Consider the following 18181-nt stretch of genomic DNA (forward strand, 5'->3'; position numbering starts at 1 on the left):
TGAAACATTATGCTGATCAATGCTTTCAACGAAACCCAAATATCCATCGTGGAACTGCGTGTCGACGCGACAAGGTGTCTTTGTGTCTTCCTCGGACTGAGCAAGGGGCGTTGCGGGGAGGCCCCTCCGGGATTTTCATTCGATGGACGTGCTAAACACTTACTACGAGTAACTACCGAAGCCTTGACTTCATGTAATGGCACCGTCTTCATGGCCTGCACAAGAACGTTACACACTCCGTATTTCAGAGCGAGAGCTCACGATCGCGTGAAAATCTACTTGGCAGTCCTGCAGCAGACGGTTGAACTAGTCCCGACTCTCCGTCAGCCGCATTGTAAGCGAAGCGAGCCTGACGCGGCCTGAATGGCGATCACGACCAATTTGGGTCGTGCTCCTAAGACCAATCCTCAAAACAGCCTGCAGGAAGTCAATGACAGCCTCACCGCTTACCAGTCTCCGTGCCACAATCCGTACGGAGCACCCAGTACAAAGACTGCGTTCCGAATTGTTCAAGCTCAGAGAGTTTGCATGGTACTGGACCCTGGCCTTGCCTACCCACTTCTTGCATTACCATCCAAAAATGTCCCGTAGGGTGAAGCTGATCAAGCGATATCATTGAGACTCTATGGCCAGGCCATCGACTCAGCGCTGCCCTACTTTTCTTATTGACAAGATGCAGTGCACTGTACTATACCTTTTAGAACTTCGCTAACCCTTAGTTGACATCAATCACGCGACAATGTCTATCACGGCGCGCTGAGTAGGTGCCATTTGGACATGGCTGAGCCTCACCGCTGCCATGCCCATGAAAGGTTGCCTGCTGTCGGTAATGGCCACCTTGAACTTCGATTCATCAATCGTCTCCCCTAATCTTGAACGCTTGGTAGTCCCAGCCGCAACGGTGACATCCTAAGAAAGGGGTAGGCAGGGACAAAAGCAAAGCGCGGTGATCCCCATTCCGTACTACATGCTCGTGCTCAACGTTCTCCAGGAATAGCCGCTCTCGATCCGAAAACAAATAGGAGACTCAGTTAAGTCCCATGATTTATCATGATAAGAAGTACAAATTTTACCTTCCCACTGAATTGACAGTAGTGGACTTCGAGATGAACTATCGAAGATCGGACGCCCTGCTTAGCCCCAAGAAGAAAAGCAATATCAGTCCTTGAGAAGGCGTTTCTTTTTACTGTGAACGAACGGGACTGGCCCACCTGGGATCGTAGCCGCTATGCACCCTATGCCAATCTTGATCGTCTCTAAACGTGGTGTGTTCGGTGCATCCTTCGATCAGCATTCCATGCAGAAGTAGGAGCGGTGTCCTTCCAACCCGCTTTCACTTGGCCATGGTGATTTTTCAATGTGGTATGAGATTGGATGGTTAAAGAGCCACTCCCCGCAAACGAAAGGGGCCTTAGGGGTCACGGACTCACGGGTCCTGACCCGCGAGGCCCCCCCGCCCTAACGAACCGTCGATCGCCAGTCCTCACGGGGTACCTTACCCAGGCTGACTAACCAAAGGAGAATCTGGTTAATCTCCCAAAAGTTCAGACGGTCGATAGCTCCTTGCACACTTCGAGGCTTAGCCGAGCACTGAGGTTCTTTGATCAGCTTACGAGTACTCCGTACTCCGTACTCAATGCTCATAGACTTCAATGGCTCCCGCTTCCATCTTAGCTCGCTCGAGCTCCCAAGCATTCCAATGGCACACCAGGTCTAATCAATTACATGAACAGGATCTCATGCTATCCTCCTTTCTGACCGGTACAGGTGTTGACCGTCTTTACCCTTGGCGAATATGTCCAAAGGGAGCAGGAAGGCAGCCTCAAGTCGCACTAGCTTCAGCTTGTCATGACCATCTCGGGCATGAAAAGGTGAATCGCGCACGACCTGCTCTAGCCTGGCAAGCCAGCTTCAGCTACAGGAGACAGAGTACAGAAAGAGGAGTCCATTTGAATTGTTAACTCGTACATAGCTACCCTAGAATTTCGATATCACACAGTCAAGATTACGGTCGTCACAAACATTCCAGGAATGCGAGCCCGTCTCCAAAATAGGCCAGATCTTCGACCGACTACTGCAGCCAGAGTCCTCAACAAAATGGTCCAATTTTGAAAGAATTACTGACTTATGTACGCCCTGTACGCCCTGTACGCGAAAGAGCGCTGGCATGTCTGTGACGCCACCAGCCAGCCATGGATGAAACAGCCCCTAGGTCAGGCGGCTCTCAAGGATAGCTGAAGCCCAAGCGATCTGCATTGACGAAGTCGCTTAAATGCAGGTGATCATCTATCAAGCAACTTCGCGAAGATGAAGACGAATGTCGTGGACTAGTAATATGGAAGTACGGAGTACTGATGATGCCTCGCCACGATATCGTCGTACTCCCGAGGATTTGCCGCCATCTTCAAAGAGCACTTTTGTAGTTTGAAAAACTAAGTCGCTGTTAGGTCGAGTCTTTGGGCGAGATGAGTCAAACAAGAATGAGCATCTGGTACTCCTGACCACCGACTCCCACAGTACTACAGCTGAGCAACGACATCATAGGCACATATCCAGGGTTCTAGGCCTGACTAACACCACTCTTGCAACAATAAACGGCCCCTAATCAAAGTCATACAACATCTAGCAAGGGGAAAGGTTCTGGTTGTTCGTTTTATCTGGTAGGTGCAAAACTCGTCGCATAGTCGGTCGTGCGACTGCATGAAGAAAGATAGGTCGGGCACTAACTATGTAGTCGCGCGAGACACACACACACACACACACACACACACACCCACACCAAACTCGGTGCAACTAAGCAAGGCTGCACTACACACCTACCATGTTCCAACCGAGGGTACCGCGGACCAAGTAATCAACGAATCACCGCTACCTTTTCCCATGCATTCTCTGCTTTCCCTCGCTACGCCACGCCGCTTCAGGCATTTGTAACTGGCACTGCCCTTCTTACTCTGCATGGTTGAGTATCGGACCGCTTTGCGAGATCTGGTCATCTCACTGAGCCACTCACTCCTGCAAAGCAAGGTCGCCCATCCCATCATCTTCTTGGCGAGGTTTACCAGACTGCCTGCCTGCTCGCGTGCCTGATTTCCTTCTCACTACTCGGTGCTAGGTACATGGCTGAGGCGGCTTGAGAACTCCAGGCAGCCGCGTGATGTCATCGCCCCAATACGTTGGGGGACTTTGCCAAACGGGATAGAAACGATCTGACACGGCGGATTCCGCCAACGTTATGGAATTGCTAAAGCTGGGGCTGGTGGAGTCGGGCTCGTTCATGCCCCAGCGGCGACTCGGAAAGTGCAGCCAGCTCACACGAGTCCGGGTGATTGATTAATTCAACAACTCACAACGTTCAACTTTGTGTGGACGGGAAAGTAGTCAACTTTTTGTTTGTTGAGGCTTGACGCGGCTGATTAGCCCTGCTCCTGTTCCTGCCTGTTTCTCATTGAGACAGTAAGTATACCGCGTTTAGCCCGAGATAAATACGGGCTCTGAAGGCCAAAAGGGCTCTGGAAAGGGTGGTCCATTTCGCCATCACTTTGGTGTTGGCGGCGCAGATGAGCGTGCTGTTGCTCCAGTCTGCTCACAAATAGCATACAGCCTGCTCATCTGGAACCACCATTCCCTCAAATCAGGAAAATGCAATGGAAACCCGTGATGCAGCGGTAGCCTCCTCAAGGACCACCATGTCCGGGAGATTTTCAACGAGTCCTTCACGGGAGAGCGTTGCACCAGCACCGGGGGAGGGGGGACCGCGAGAATAGCGAGATATCGGCGCCCGCGTCGGTGGGCGAGGGATTCTTCTGGTGGCGCGGCAGCGCTTGGACGACAATGAGGGCGAGGATCGAGTGTCGACTCGGTTGATACTGTGTGCTGGTGCTGTGTCTGCATCGACATCGCAGCGGTCTGTGCCGATAGAGAGAGAAAGGGCGCCATACGGACATTGGTGAGTGCGAGTTCTAGGCCCATTCGTCTCCAGCGAGCACACTCTGACTGACAGGTTGGCCTTTTCTTGGAGGCAGGGACGCAACTGTGCACAAGCTTGCAGCGGCGACAGGAGTCTGGCCCTCCAGTTCTGCGACTGTGTCGAGAAGAGGAAGCTTTGCTGACTCAATGCGGGATCCCTTGATGGGCCACAGGGAGTAGTAGTTCGTCGTGAAGTATATCCCGTATTGCATAGGGTAAAACTGGCGCTTGGACGAGCTAGCTATTTATTTAGCATCGGTGGCCCGTAGGTGGCCTGGACGCAGGGATGCGATGATAGTTTTGGGTTTGAAGGCCCTGTTTATTTTTCCTTGTCCTGGGGATTGTTAGTAGGTGATACTGTATATTTTGGATATATAAAATCGAGTGGGCTAAGAGAGGAGGGAGAAATTGAGCTTACTGGCCTGAGGATTTAGAGGAACATGCTGAACGCATGATTAAAGGATTTTCCAATGGTGTCCACAGCACCAAATCAACTGTTCATGCTTGCGAAAGTACCGTGAGCACGAGAGTAGTGGATAGATGGCCGCATAACCTTGACAAGATCCAAATGCTTAGATCTCCCCACTCTGACATCAACCACCATTGCCATTGCGCTCCAACGACTCAAGCTTTCGCGTCGAAGGAACACCTCCGTTCGTGGCCTGGACATTCGAAGGAAGAGTCTCCCAATGCTCCATGCGCGCGATTTCCAGGTCAATGTCGAGATCACGAGGTTCGGTCTTGGCGACGCTTCTCTTCCTCTGCGGTTGTGAGGTGCGCGTCACATCGGTATTGATCTTGGTCAAGTCCACGAAATCCGAAATATCGTTCTCATCCTGATCCTGGGCAGTGTTTTTGCCGCTATGAGGATGGTGTGAGGCGCTATCTAATTTCTCTGAGTCTGAGAAGGCGGTTGAGGCACGACCGCGGTTGTTCTGCGGCCGGCCGACGAACTGGACCAATTTGCCGAGGATGGCGAATTCGAGCTTGAGCTTGATCGAGTAGAAGACGGGTTTGGTGGTTGTTTCCAGGATGTACAGTGACGCGCATTCCAGGCCCAATAATGCCAGATCCATGATGATGATGAGGATGTTAATGGCCATCAGTTGGAACATAAGTCGTTTGGTGTTCGCTTGGACCGAGGTTCGAAGGATCCGGATTGTCTCAAGGATGTAAATGGAGGAGAGAATAACTTCCTGGATGAAGAACCCGCTCATTTGGATTTTCTCCATGACATTGTATCCGCGGACGAAGACTTCCGTGCTGGTGTCGCTATTTGAGCCACAAGTGAGCACCGTGGTGGGGATGTGTAATAGTATAGCGTTGACGATGATCATCCATTTCGTGTAGAGGAGAATCTTGTCACCTGTTTCTCCCGTCACAATGAGATGGAGACGAGACCATAGTACGATCGCTTGTCCGGTTACCATGGGATACCATCCGATTGACAATAAGAAGATGGAAAGCCATTTAGCACCGCCCTGGAGAATAGAAAAGTATTTAAAGATAAATCCCAGTGAGTAGGGGATTATCCCTAGACTGGAGATCACTAGACTCCAAAAGTAAAGTCCTCTGAACCTGTTGAAGGTGCCGAAAATGAGGACGAGGAGTTCGACCACGTTGTACATAGAAAGGCCGAGAAAGAAGGCAATAATGACTTTAAGCGTGAGGCTATCGCCCTCATAGCCTCCTGTGATCCCAAGGCCTGCTGATTCTGGCGAGCTTGAGGATGAGGTCGAATTTGACGACATTATTGGCCGAGCTCAGACCCGAGGGAAAAGCTTTGACATATCCCAAGGGTTTGCATGAAACGCTGTCTATGCTATGATCAACGCGAGGTAATGCTGACAACCACATCTGATACGGACAGTCTCAAGCCAAAAGCCAGAGTGCTGGGAAAAGAACAGGTCATATGAAAACGAAATATTCCTCCACCCCGAACAAGAGAGACAAAAAAATGGAACAACCAGAATTAACCCTCTTCTTGCATCTTGCGTTGAAGCTTGCTGATCCTTGTGCTGCCCCGCAAGCTCGAGTCTTGGTAGCATTGATGTAATGGGTTGACTTGATGATTTTCAAGCGGGATACCCATTATGGTAAGACTATGGAGAACAGACCGCAAAGTAGGAATGGTAGGCGAATGCCTACGTCATCTTGGCCACTCTTGGACGCTTCAGCCGTGTGGAGGTTGAAATTAAGGGCTGAACTGCTCGCAGAATAGTGACCCATTTTGAGTGAGATTTTGTCAGCCTTGGATTGAAATATGCATCAGTACGAGGCACTTAGAAGTGGAATACAGGAGTCTGCAGTACTCCGTACTCCTAGTTAGCTTTTCGTCGTTGAGGCGAGGTTGCGACTTTCCTCACCGATTGTAACACGTGACATGGCTTCTCACGTGATACGACTTGGCTTCGCTTCCACTCGAGTCATCTTCATCCCTTTGCCGATCACGGCCATATAATCAACTTGGCCAACTTTGTCGCTCGTAATAATGAGAGTGCAATTAATAACCCACAACCATCATCTGACATCATGAATAAGGGTAACTTCAACATCTGATGGTAGAATCCTAAGATGATATACTGCTATGCCTTCAAATTTCCCAGCCCATCTGCTTTACAGACACCAGTAGCGTCTACGGAGAGGGAAGCAGCTCTGATGCAATCTGCTATCCCCCGACCCGTTTAACGTGTACCTCCAGACCATTCTGCACAACGAAAAATGTTGTGTGCGATTTTAATGGCTTTCCAGGCTCAACCAGCTCAAAGTCGAAGTTCATGATGAGCTGCGGCAAAATCTTGCTCATTTCAAATTGGGCAAGGTTTCGACCAATGCAGAGATGGCCACCTCCACCGAACTGTACGAGAGTCATCACCTTCGTTCTCGCGGATCTATCGCATCACATACCTGATACATGTGCATCTTCATCTCCTTGGTGTCACTTTTAAGCCAGCGTTCTGGCCGGAATTGGTCTGGAAATTCTCCGAATAAGGCTTCGTCGCGATGTACCACCCACGCATTTACCCCAGCCACCAGTCCGCCTGGATATCGCTTTCCATCAATGGTGGCCCCAGCTGGTGGGATGTATCGGGGAATACTTAGCCCGACAGCCGGTTTCATGCGCATTGTTTCCATCAGACATGCCTGGAAGTATGACAGGTCTTGAGCTTCTTGCCAGCCCACCCCCGGGGAGAGATCAGCCCCTCTGATCTCCTCTTTCAACCGTGAATATACGTCTGAGTTTGATAATACAAAATGGCAGAAAGATTGCATTGTGGACGCGGTCGAGTCTGCCCCTGCACCACTGCTGCATCGTTAATGGAACGTCCAAGATGTGGCCAGCAAACAACCTACATTGCTCCATGCGAGACAGCAAAGATGTCCATCTCTGAAAACTTGGTTGGGTTCTTGTACCGCCCTGCGATTAATTGCCCTAAAAGATCCTTTCTGTCAGGCTCAAGGAAAAATTCTCCGGATTGCTTCCTTTTCTGCAACTCATTCATTGCCATCTCCGTGACCTTGGGCAGTCCGAATGATGTTAGAAAGAACTGCACCAAAGGGTTGTTTAGCAAGATGTGGCGCAGCTCTGGCACTTGACCAATAATACCATTGTACCATTGCAAGGTGTCGATGAATTTTATCGTCCCCCCTACATCTGTCTCCTGCTCCAAAAAGCCATACCGCTGTGAAAAGGCGAATTCCCCAACGACCTCCCAACAATCAGCATTGAACCATCATCCAGGAGTATCGAGCGTAACTCACATCAAATGCGAAAAAGTGCAGCAAATCTCCAAGGTTGCAGACTCCAGTACCGTCGGCATACTGACCAAGTTTTCGAACCATTTCCTTCTGCACATCTTCGATCCATGGGCTCATCTTCTGCACGCTAGCGAGGCTATAAGGAACCACCGCAACACGCTTCATTGCTGCATGTTTCCATTCCCTGGTTTCTGTGAAGATGTCCGGGGCATGTTTTGGAGGGAAGACGTTGTAAAATTCAGTTTTTCTGAATCCATTTCCCGGAGCCAAAATATCCCGAGCTGCAGTGGGTGATGCAAATGAGAGCTCATTAGGTCCTACACGAACAATAGGTCCTGACGAAAGAAACGTCTATCAGCCAACCGAGCTTGGATAGAGAGACAAATTGAGTTGATCCGGCAGAATAGGCGAGCTTACCATATTTACGATGCAGTTGGATGAAATCCTGCTGAGCCTGGCCTTTGGCCACGACCCATGCTTTCCACAGTCTCGTGACGGAAGCCAGAAAGGGGCCTGGATATGATGAAAGAGGAGAGAAATAGCGCCTGTTAACCAATCGGGTGAGCAAGAACACCAGCGCACTCAAGAAAATGTGTTGTTGGAACAAGGTCCATATACTGAATGGAACAGCAAGGACCATTCGCGGGTCAGCAATTCTTTGATACGGCCAGCTGTGCTAGACAATTAATTGCAACTAGCTCAGAGATTGCTACAATCTGTCGAAATCTTTACAGCACCAATGGCTCAGATTTATCTCCCTTTTGTTGCGGATGACGGTCTTCAAAAGAACACCGTCCTTCATTCATAGCCAGATCGTTCCTGACAGCGACAACCTAGCCTCCGTGTTTCAAGTCTGTCCAAAGTCTGTTTCTGCGGGGCTCAGCCTTGATGCGACTTGGCATGAAAAGACCCTTTGGGGGGTTTTCATAAAGGAAAACGTGCAAGCTGACTCCCAACCGAGAGGGCATAGAACTTGGCTCCTGGTCAGGTGATATGCGAATGTCAGATCAAGGCCGGCACCTTAACGGCTAACTGTGGAACAGATATGATTTGAGGTGCTAGGATCATCACCCTCTTCTTCAAAGGCAATCATTTTCTAATATTATCTACGATCCGCCATGATGACTTTGGATTGGGTTTCCACTAGGAGGCCACAATCGGCCATCCTGAAAGTAAAATTTATATACTACCTGGGTCACCAGGAATACAGCCTGAGTGCTTAACTCCTCCTGTTGGGTCTTTTGTACGCTCAGGACGTTGCTGCTTTCTCTGAACATCTGCATGTCACTCAAGCATCAAGTCATATACCCGGTTCAGTCATTCCACGAAATTATCGGCTTGATGACCTGTAAAAGTCTCGTTAGAGCCAAACCTTCTCAATGCGAAGATACTACTTACGGTCCCGGATTTCAGATCTTCAATTGCTTTATCAAGCGAATCTGCAGGATAAACCTTGGCAATACGGTCGACCGGAAACTTTCCTGCCCGATATAGCTGAACCAGTTCAGGAAGCAACTAAAAAGGTTAGTCTGAGCTATGAGAGGTTACGGAGCCCCGATTGAATGCGACAAAGTACACACCTTCCCTGGATCTGAATATCCTTCGATTACGCCGATAATCCGCTTACAACTTAGGAGCAAGTCCAAAGCGTCTACTTCAATCTTGCTCCCAGGACGTGGAACTCCTACAAGCGCCAGTGTACCTTCGTGTGCTAGTATTCCAATGGATGATCCGAGCAGGTTCGTGTTTCCAGTCGTGTCTAGGACGAAATCGACCCCTTCTGGGAATGTCTCCCGGAGTTTCCCTGTGAAGTCGGGAAACTGTTTCGTGTTGACTGTTTGTGTGGCACCGACGGAGCGAGCCAGCTCCAGCTTAGCATCGAAAACATCTACTGCAATGATCTCAGCTGCACCAGCGGCCTTGGCTGCCATGACCGCGGCCATTCCAACCGCACCCGCACCTAGGACTGCGATTTTCGAGCTGCGATTGGGTTTCAATGCGTTGAGAACAGTGCCTGCACCGGTGAGATAGCCGCATCCCAGAGGGGCCAGATATTGCATCTCGTCGAGTGTCAGGTCGCACTTAGTGACGGACTGCTCAGCAACGATTGTCATCTTACTAAACGAGGATTGACCAAAAAACTGGCCATGCACTGGTTTCCCGTCAGGTAACGAAAACGGTGGTTTGGCAGTTGCATCCCGGCGCGACCGCACAAAGTTGAGCTCGGTCATTTGTGGACATGCACCGCAACGTCCAGCACGACATGCTTCACATTTTTGACAGGTACGGAAGCTCAGCATGACTGCATCACCCGGTTTCAAGGATGCAGCATCCACACCGGATCCGACCTGTCGAACAATACCTGCTCCTTCGTGCCCTAGCACAGCGGGGTAACTTCCAACAGGCATACCTCCATGCTGAACAACAATGTCCTATCAGAAGATCCAAATGTCAGACTATGCTGTGTGGAAAATGATTCAATGTTATTTGACCGACCGTATGACATATTCCAGTGTACTTTATCTCTACAAGAACCTCGTCGGCATGCAGTTCATCTAGTACTATGTCCTGCAACTTGAACGGGGCGCCTAACTCATCCACCACGAAAGCCTTTGTTGAGATATTCTCGAATCCTCCCATGCTGTATGTTGTTCTCGACGCTTTCGAACAATCATAGAAACCTCACGAGGGCAATACTGTTTACATTGGGACATCTTAAGTATTTGCAGAGGTATATATAAACCCAAAGTCCACTTTTCGGAGCAGGCACAATGGGCTGGGGGAAGCACGTACCGTACCATTTGCGGAGGGGCGGGGAGAGAAGCCGCGTTTGCTCCACCTATTGTATTGCCTCGAATTTCGGTAACGATTGGCAAAAGAGGTTTCGGCACTCCTATTCGGTTATCTTCAGACCATCGCTAAATTCTCCGGGAAATGTGATCCCTCAAATGTTTGCGGGGGTTCATCGAGCCAACTGGCTGGGACGGTCCCGGGCCGAAAGTGCCCGCTAAACTGCGACACGTGCTCACCCAGCGCTTACCTCCTTCATTGTTGGGCGTAAGGTATCTTTGTGTATATGATCCCTGAAAAGAAAGAGTGATGGATTCTTCGTGCCCTCCGAAACATGATTCAGGCATGTGCTTGAATGAGTGACAGTCGACCTGCATAGGTGTGTGGGAGCGCAGAATACGTGGGAGCCGTTAAGTATCATCATCGCCATTGTCCAGTGGGAGCTGCACCGGATACTGCACTGCGAACTTGGCTGAAGTAAAAGTATCGAACGCGCCGCCTTGGAAAGAGTGCGCCAACTATTCCAGTGTCTGAGAGAGTAGAAACCACGGTCGAGTTAACTTTGCAGGCCTGTGCGAGCCAGAGCTCGAACAATAGTATTTTGTACTGACTTGTTCACTCAACAGAAGTCCAGTAGATAATTAAGTTATTACTTATCCATGGGCGAATCCAATTTTTCGCAAGACTATCATAAGATCACTTTTGATACAAAGAAGGATGGATAATAGCTGATTTTGTATTTTAGCGAAAACATCGGGTATCATTCGCGCTCTGAGGAGGCCATAAGCGAACATCGGTAATGTATTCGCATCCCCAATGCTCGTGCCTCGACCGCAACAGGCCTGCTGCAAACAGTGGCCTAGTAATCAACAAGCCTGATCGGGAGTAGTTCAACTGGCCACGACGCTTTTCTAGTTACCTAACTCAACCGCTAAACCAAGTGGCTCGATCGAACGTTCAAGGCCAATCTACAACCTGAACGCTGCAACGATTGGTAATGAGAAGTCAATTTGAAACCAAGAACCACAGTCGCGACGCCTTGTGACTATGGTTGAGTCTAAGCTCGTTTGTGTCGTCTCCCCATACGAGACTCAGTAACTACTAGCAGTAGCAGGATGGAGCCGAGGAGGTTTTCCAAGCAGATAAATCATTTGCCTTGAGAGCTGGCATGAGCTTGGACATCTTCTGTGTTTGGACGGGTTATCCGAGGTTATCAACACCTCAAAATGGATCCCACCGGACAGGGACGGGTTGTGCAATTCGCTCGGTCATTGGCTCCTCCGCACGACGATTGACCCTGGAAATGGTTATCCTGAATACTTAACCTGGAGTACAAAGAGGGCCACTCCTACCTTCCAATCATACACATCAGAAGGCTTCAGCTCGCGCATCAGGAGAAGAGTATCAGAATGCCACTTCCATATCTTCTTCACGTGAATTCACGCCCACAGCCAGACTCTGGAGTGGACAACAAACTATGGGAGAAATGGTACATCACAGAACATGTAAGTTTTTTGCAGTGCCACTTCCCTCCTACTCGTTCTCCAGTTACTCGGGCGGATCCTGTACAGTAACTTACATCGATCCAGCTGCCAGACCTGGTCAACAGTGGGACTACGAAGCGTGCAGCGTTCTATCGAGAAACATTTGATTTTTCACTGGCATCCAAGGACAGGGCCGTGCGGAGCTATCTCGCGATTTACCAGACAGAGTTCGAAGAGCCGCTTGCTCGTGACGAATATACCAAAGGAGTCCGTCATTCAAGCGACCTGTTCCCGAAGGACAAGGAGACACTCGCCAACGGCGACTTTGATGCGAGGAACTATAAGCTGATTGTGGACTATGACCCAAAGAGCACGGGAGAGAGTGAGTACTATTATTTATATGGAGTGCAGGGCGCGCGTTTGGCTAGAACTGAGCGACTAACGAATTTATCTAGGTGCGCCGCCATTTCTTCTGACCGTCGAGATGGAGCCGGTGGACGAAGCAGATTTTGAGAAATGGTATAGCGAGGAACACCTCGAGATGCTGAGCAAGCTTCCTGGCTACCGCCGATCGTCGCGGTATACTCTTGGGCCGAAGACACCAGCTACTTTGGGAGAGCCGGGGAGGTTCTTGGCCATACACGAGGTTGACGACGTTAAGGCCGCCTTCGATAGCAAGGAGGCTGAGGCGGCGAATACCACGCCGTGGACGGTGAAGCACATCAACGATGCTAAGATCTTCATTCCGAGAGCTTGGGAATTGCTCCACACGGAGGGGTTTTAAAAGGCCCGAGGTTGTGAGAACCATGATATTACTTTTTGGGGTCACTATTGATGTGGTTATCTCCTGAGAATGTCTGTGCCAGGTTCCCACTGTCCATGAGCTTTTCATTTCATGAAGCTGTGCCCATGACCGATTCCATCCAGGGATATATACTCTCATTCGCTGGGGGGTAGCCCATATGAAGCATCTTGTCGTAGAAACGAGCCTCTTTGGGTCGGCCGTGGCTGAACAAAAGAACGCTGTCCTCGATCGGCATCAAGCCATCCCACGTACCGTTCACCAGAAGCAGTCGGCAGGAAGGCCCGTCGACAATGCCGCTCTCCACGAGGCTGAAATCCTTCTGCGCCTTTTCTTTGAGCTCTTCCCAGTCCTTGTAGCCGTATTTGAGGACGTAGGCGTGGCTTAATATGAATGGGTATTCGTGGTCGTCAACGTGGTCAAGCCACTCCCGGGACAGGAACAGATGGGTTCCAGCTCCTTGCCCAATGCTGCCTATCAGTCTCGTGTGGTGAGTATGCGCGACCCTGATAGCATAATAGCCGCCGGCCGACAAGCCCCAGGCTAGGACTTTCTGGGAGTCTAGGTACGGTTGCTGCGCGATCCAGTCTAGGATGGCAGTGAACAGCCGATCGGAAGACTTGGGATCTCTTCTTGCCGCGGGGCAGTCTGCAGTTCCAGGTATCTCCGTGATCACGGTTGCCCAGCCACGAGAAGTGAACTCGTCAGTCCGCTGTTTTGAAAGATTAGCAAACGATGGGTGGTGCGAAGGAAAGTGAATTGCTTACAGCAGAGTTGTCTGGGCGGTGGCCGTCAAGACCTGTAATGAGCAATACAACAGGCGCCTTCTTATCTTTACTGGTTCCGGAGGGGAGCCTGAGGTACAAGGGGATCTCCTTCCCGTCTTCGCCCTCCGCGGCCGTGTGAGGAATAATGACCTCTTTCAAGGGAGCATCCCACAGACTTGCACCTCGCAGATAGACCTGTTTCTGAGTCTCGTAGATCTTCCGTTTGAGACCAGAACCCGCATCCACCGACGGGAATCGAGAAATACGATAAACGGCGGCTGCCCGTTTGAAGAGATCAACTGCCTTCGCGCGGTCGGACCCTTGCGCAGAAAGAGCGTCGTCGGTGAGTCTCTCGGCCGTCGGGAGGAAGTACTCCGTGTACGCATCCGAATAGCCATCGTTGACGTTGTCGGCGATCAGCTTTTCGAATATTGGCGCAAAGTCTTCGTATTTGCCGTCGTGGAATGGGTAGACGGCCTTGGTGGCGGGGAATTTCCATTTCGTCTCCCAGAGCGCCTTGACGCCGCTCAGATGCGGGTATTTCTCTGTGAATTTGTCTCCCAAGGTCCAGTTCGTCATTTTGGTTGTATTGGTAGAAGGTGAGCAAAAGTGAAGGAGAATTTATGTAGAATGGAATAAAGGTGCGGTGAGTTCGAAATGGGATGGACGGCGATGTGGTGTTGAGAGTCCTGTTCTACCACGCGGTCAACTGGACAATGGAGATCCACGAAAACAAGAGCTCTTCGAGGTGGTTATAAGACTTCGACAATGAGTGCAGTAAGTATCATAATGATACTATTTGATCTTATGTTTGATTGTCGTTGTCAGCCTCACTCGGCCCCCTGATGCCCCACGGGAATCGGCCAATTTGAGTGCCGAATTATAGATCGGACTCGGGATGCAAAGCTTATTGGACTCGGCTGATGTTCACGAAGGTCCCTGTCCGACTTTCGACTACTGGCCATATGATGCTATTGATAGATCACAATCAAAGATGAGGCTTCTTTTATCCAGCAAATTAAATCTGGCTTCAGGGGCCGCACTATGATTCTTGATATTGTATTGCGACCCAAGTCTAGACGCACACGAAATTACCAAATTCATATCGGAAGAAACTCTGCCATGAACCGATCGACATCCTATGATAGCGACACGTTTCATTTTTGCTTCTGAGCCTCCTTCGCAAACATCCTTTTCTTGTCAAGCATTTTATCAGCCAATAAGCTGCATAAAATGGGTTCAGGGATCCATTCCATGATAGCGATCTGAATTGCATGCAACCAATATGGACTCATCCATAACCGACGTCGACCCACAGCACCAGCGACTCGATTTAGAAGCATTTCTCCAAATTGATTGGCGTTGGGACTCCAGGCTCCAAGTCCTGTATAGTTCGAGTCGGTAAGCACATCACCGGGAACCACGGCAATGCAGTCAATTGGTACGCCGGTGGCTTTGAACTCGCGTGCAATGCTCATGCTAAAGGCAGCGTTGAATGCTTTTGTTGCACTGTATATGCTTTGCCAAGGTATGCCGGATCGTGCGCCGGAGCTCATGTTCAATATAAGTGATCGATTCGATCTTGGTGAAGTCGAAAGAGCTGATGATGCGGATAGTGTAGGCACCATGACGCGTGTTACTTGGGCCATAAATCGAGCATTCAGACTGATATTGTCGTCAATGCCTTTTGACTCATACTCAGTGAAAATCCTGAATAGAGGCAATGGCATTGGCACACCGCCAACATTGTTGATCAAGATCGTGACGGCCAGATTCTTAGGCTTGATGCAATTGTTGATTATTCGGCTTTGGATGTCTTCCACTGAGGCCCTGACGGCATCGAGATATACAAGTTCTACCGAAGATGTACAGCTCGGGCACTCCCTTGATAGTTTTTGTTTTGCAGACTGAAGACCGACTTCGTCGTTCGAAAGCAAGATGACCCCGAACCCACGTCGCACTAACGACTCCGCAAGACCGAAGCCAATCCCTCCGCTAGATCCTGTGATCAGTGCATAAGGTTTTGGTCTGTCAGACCTACCATGCGAAGGGAGAGCGGGCCTATAGGCTGCAAGGGGATCTTGAGAAACTGTGAAATGAAATAAGAGAAAGTCGATAAGTCGATATAAAGCCCCGCAAATGGTCAATAGGCCGAGGGTGCTTGTAGCTTGTAGGAAGATGCTTGGGAAGATCTCGATCATGGTGAAAATAGTACTCGGTACTTTTCATGACCCTACCACAGGAGGAACGCGAAAGAGAGAGAGAGGAGTGCACACCTTTTATTACCTTGTGGACTAGATGATTGGGAGTTAGGAAGAAGGTGCCTTGAGTCTGAGCAGAACAGGCGTCCCATATGCCAAGCTCAAGTAGCCACCAAATTCCGAAGGACTGGTAATAACCATCCCTCAATCTTGAGAGGGAATAACCAGAGTAGGCTAGTATATACGAACTTGATGAACTGGCAGTTGTTGCTTTCTATGGAATCTGGCTCTGTGATCAAGCAGACGAATACGGTAATGATCACAGCGCCACAAGGAGATGAGTATCTCAGTGGAACTAATGCTTCACCGTATGACGAGCATTACAGCTTATATGCTTCACCGTACTCCTGGACTGTGCCTTGCCCGTCCGAATTTACTAGACGCGTTTTGACAGTCGCGGCTGGAGGGCAGTAGAAAGTAGGATTGGCCTGGAGGTTGGTGACTTCCCCATCTCCGCATCCCTGTCCCATACTTTCCTTTGCTCGAAATGTTCCTCAGAGATAATACTCTTACTCTCCACGTCCACACTCTCGAATACATTGCAAATCCTTCACTTTCCATCAGAAACGAGTTTTCATGTTGATCCTGCGCACTATCTAATTGACCGACTCCAAGTACGGGCCCTAGACCCACGAAGATGGCCTCTCGCGATCCCTCTCCTGCGGCTTCTGAAGGTGACACCATTGACGACCAGAACGAAGATGTCAAGCCCGATGTAACAGACCTGGACCAGGACATGGACCAGGATCAGTCTCATCTCACCGACGACCACCCGACCACTCGCACCCCGGGATCCAGCCGCCGAGGTGGCCGTTCAAAGACTGCAAGTGGTCGAAAAGCAAAACCAAGAAAAGGCGCAAGTGCTATCTGGATACAAGAACAACCAAATGATGCTACCGAAGATGAGGGAAGTGTGATCTCCACGTCCTACTCGCGGACCAAGAAATCCGAAGCCAGCCCCGAATCCGAGCCCCGTACTGTCGGCACAGCCGTCGGTACAAGGAGGCAAGCCAATGGCACCGTGGGCTCGGTCTACTCAGGAAGTAAGATCAGACATATTAAGAAACCAGATGGCACACCATTATGGCGAAAAGAGATACAATACGAGTTTCTACGGATTGTCATTGAGGACACACAACCAGTGTTCACTAGGATTAGCGATGGGAAAACTCAGTGCAATTTTGCCGACATCTACGTCGACTGCATGGCCAGGAGCTCCAAAACGAGCAAGATCCTGAAGGACAGACTCCAGGTCGATCGAGAAGCCGCTCAAAATATGGCCATGATATGTCTGCTGGTTAACGTCGGCCGAATGAATACGACCTTGAACTTCTTCCCAGAAATGAGAGCACAATTGAGGACCTATCACTCGATTCCTTCCTTGCAGGCCTACAAAAGCCAGCGAAACTACAAGTCGCTTCAAGATGCCCCCAGGCTTAAAAGTATCTTGAAGGGTGCCAGCGAAGATACCGACGAACCTCGAACCATCCCTGCCATCATGGCCAAGTCAATCCCGCGCACAAATCCCGTTAACCTCATATTTGTACTCTCTCAGTTTGCTCCTAAGGTCAGCGAAACGCACTTTACGGACAAAGTTGATTTCTTTGACATGGCTATGCGCCATACCATTTCCTCAGCGAGCAGAGCAAGAGCATTCTTGTGGTTGATGTGGTGGTACCTTGAGTCCAATTTCACAAAAGAGGACGGCCTCAACAACCCCTTCGGACCTGGCGAGTACAAAGAAGATGAGGACCCCGACGATCCTGATACAGTTCCTCAACTGGTACCCAAATTGATCAACATCACACCCGAGGAGGGCGATGCAGAGAACGTAGATCCAGAAGAAGAAGTCAAATTTGCTGACAAGATGACCAAGGAGCGAAAGCGTATCATGGAAGAGGTCGCCAGTGAACCGCCATTAGTCATGGCAGATCCAGGCAATCCTGACCACAAGCTCTTGAAACGCTTGAAGAAGGGCGCTTTTTATGGTGGCGATGAGGATTCGTTAATGTCGGATACCGACTCCAGAGCAAGCCCCGGTATCGGACGGTCACCAATTCCTGACCTTAGACCACACGGTCACATCATGAGCGCTCTAGGTGGCCAGGCTGACAGTCTTGATGACGATTGGGATGTTGTTGATCCACATCCTGGACGAGGTCGCTACAAGCGGGTACGGGGTAAAAATACGCCAACGAGAACTCGAGGTGTTGGGAGACATAGTGATGGTCCCCGAAGCCTCCTAAAATCGAGCCGTAGAGTCGGTACACCTGACACCGTTGAGCGCTCCAGAGGGACGCCACAACCATTGCAGCCAGGTCAGTCTACATTGAGTATGTTCGATCTTAATGC

The 18181-nt window shown here is 50.0% G+C and overlaps 7 protein-coding genes across 7 annotated transcripts; 2 read left to right on the forward strand and 5 right to left on the reverse strand.

Annotated features, from left to right (window-relative positions):
* Positions 1 to 4559: 4559 nt before the first annotated feature.
* Positions 4560 to 5717, reverse strand: A1O9_12939 (uncharacterized protein; the record flags this gene model as incomplete). Its single annotated transcript, XM_013398149.1, has 1 exon — positions 4560 to 5717. One exon carries the CDS (start codon positions 5715 to 5717, stop codon positions 4560 to 4562), a length of 1158 nt encoding a protein of 385 aa, XP_013253603.1.
* Positions 5718 to 6634: 917 nt separating this feature from the next.
* Positions 6635 to 8365, reverse strand: A1O9_12940 (uncharacterized protein; the record flags this gene model as incomplete). The annotated part of the gene is made up of 5 exons (XM_013398150.1): positions 6635 to 6823; positions 6874 to 7270; positions 7321 to 7676; positions 7729 to 8060; positions 8143 to 8365. The coding sequence occupies 5 exons, from the start codon at positions 8363 to 8365 to the stop codon at positions 6635 to 6637; spliced, it is 1497 nt and encodes a 498-aa protein (XP_013253604.1).
* A 677-nt stretch (positions 8366 to 9042) lies between these two features.
* A1O9_12941 (uncharacterized protein) lies at positions 9043 to 10365 on the reverse strand (the record flags this gene model as incomplete). The annotated part of the gene is made up of 3 exons (XM_013398151.1): positions 9043 to 9240; positions 9306 to 10157; positions 10222 to 10365. The coding sequence occupies 3 exons, from the start codon at positions 10363 to 10365 to the stop codon at positions 9043 to 9045; spliced, it is 1194 nt and encodes a 397-aa protein (XP_013253605.1).
* A 1559-nt stretch (positions 10366 to 11924) lies between these two features.
* On the forward strand, positions 11925 to 12783 carry A1O9_12942 (uncharacterized protein; the record flags this gene model as incomplete). The annotated part of the gene is made up of 3 exons (XM_013398152.1): positions 11925 to 12020; positions 12105 to 12381; positions 12455 to 12783. 3 exons carry the CDS (start codon positions 11925 to 11927, stop codon positions 12781 to 12783), a joined length of 702 nt encoding a protein of 233 aa, XP_013253606.1.
* Positions 12784 to 12892: 109 nt separating this feature from the next.
* On the reverse strand, positions 12893 to 14147 carry A1O9_12943 (uncharacterized protein; the record flags this gene model as incomplete). Its single annotated transcript, XM_013398153.1, has 2 exons — positions 12893 to 13513; positions 13569 to 14147. The coding sequence occupies 2 exons, from the start codon at positions 14145 to 14147 to the stop codon at positions 12893 to 12895; spliced, it is 1200 nt and encodes a 399-aa protein (XP_013253607.1).
* Positions 14148 to 14725: 578 nt separating this feature from the next.
* On the reverse strand, positions 14726 to 15769 carry A1O9_12944 (uncharacterized protein; the record flags this gene model as incomplete). Its single annotated transcript, XM_013398154.1, has 1 exon — positions 14726 to 15769. The coding sequence occupies one exon, from the start codon at positions 15767 to 15769 to the stop codon at positions 14726 to 14728; it is 1044 nt and encodes a 347-aa protein (XP_013253608.1).
* Positions 15770 to 16466: 697 nt separating this feature from the next.
* On the forward strand, positions 16467 to 18002 carry A1O9_12945 (uncharacterized protein; the record flags this gene model as incomplete). The annotated part of the gene is made up of 1 exon (XM_013398155.1): positions 16467 to 18002. A coding segment is annotated over one exon (1536 nt), but the record flags the coding sequence as incomplete, so codon positions are not given.
* Positions 18003 to 18181: the final 179 nt, after the last annotated feature.

The sequence above is a fragment of the Exophiala aquamarina genome (assembly GCF_000709125.1).
Source record: "Exophiala aquamarina CBS 119918 chromosome Unknown aczIA-supercont1.34, whole genome shotgun sequence".
NCBI classification, from domain to species: Eukaryota; Fungi; Ascomycota; class Eurotiomycetes; order Chaetothyriales; family Herpotrichiellaceae; genus Exophiala; species Exophiala aquamarina.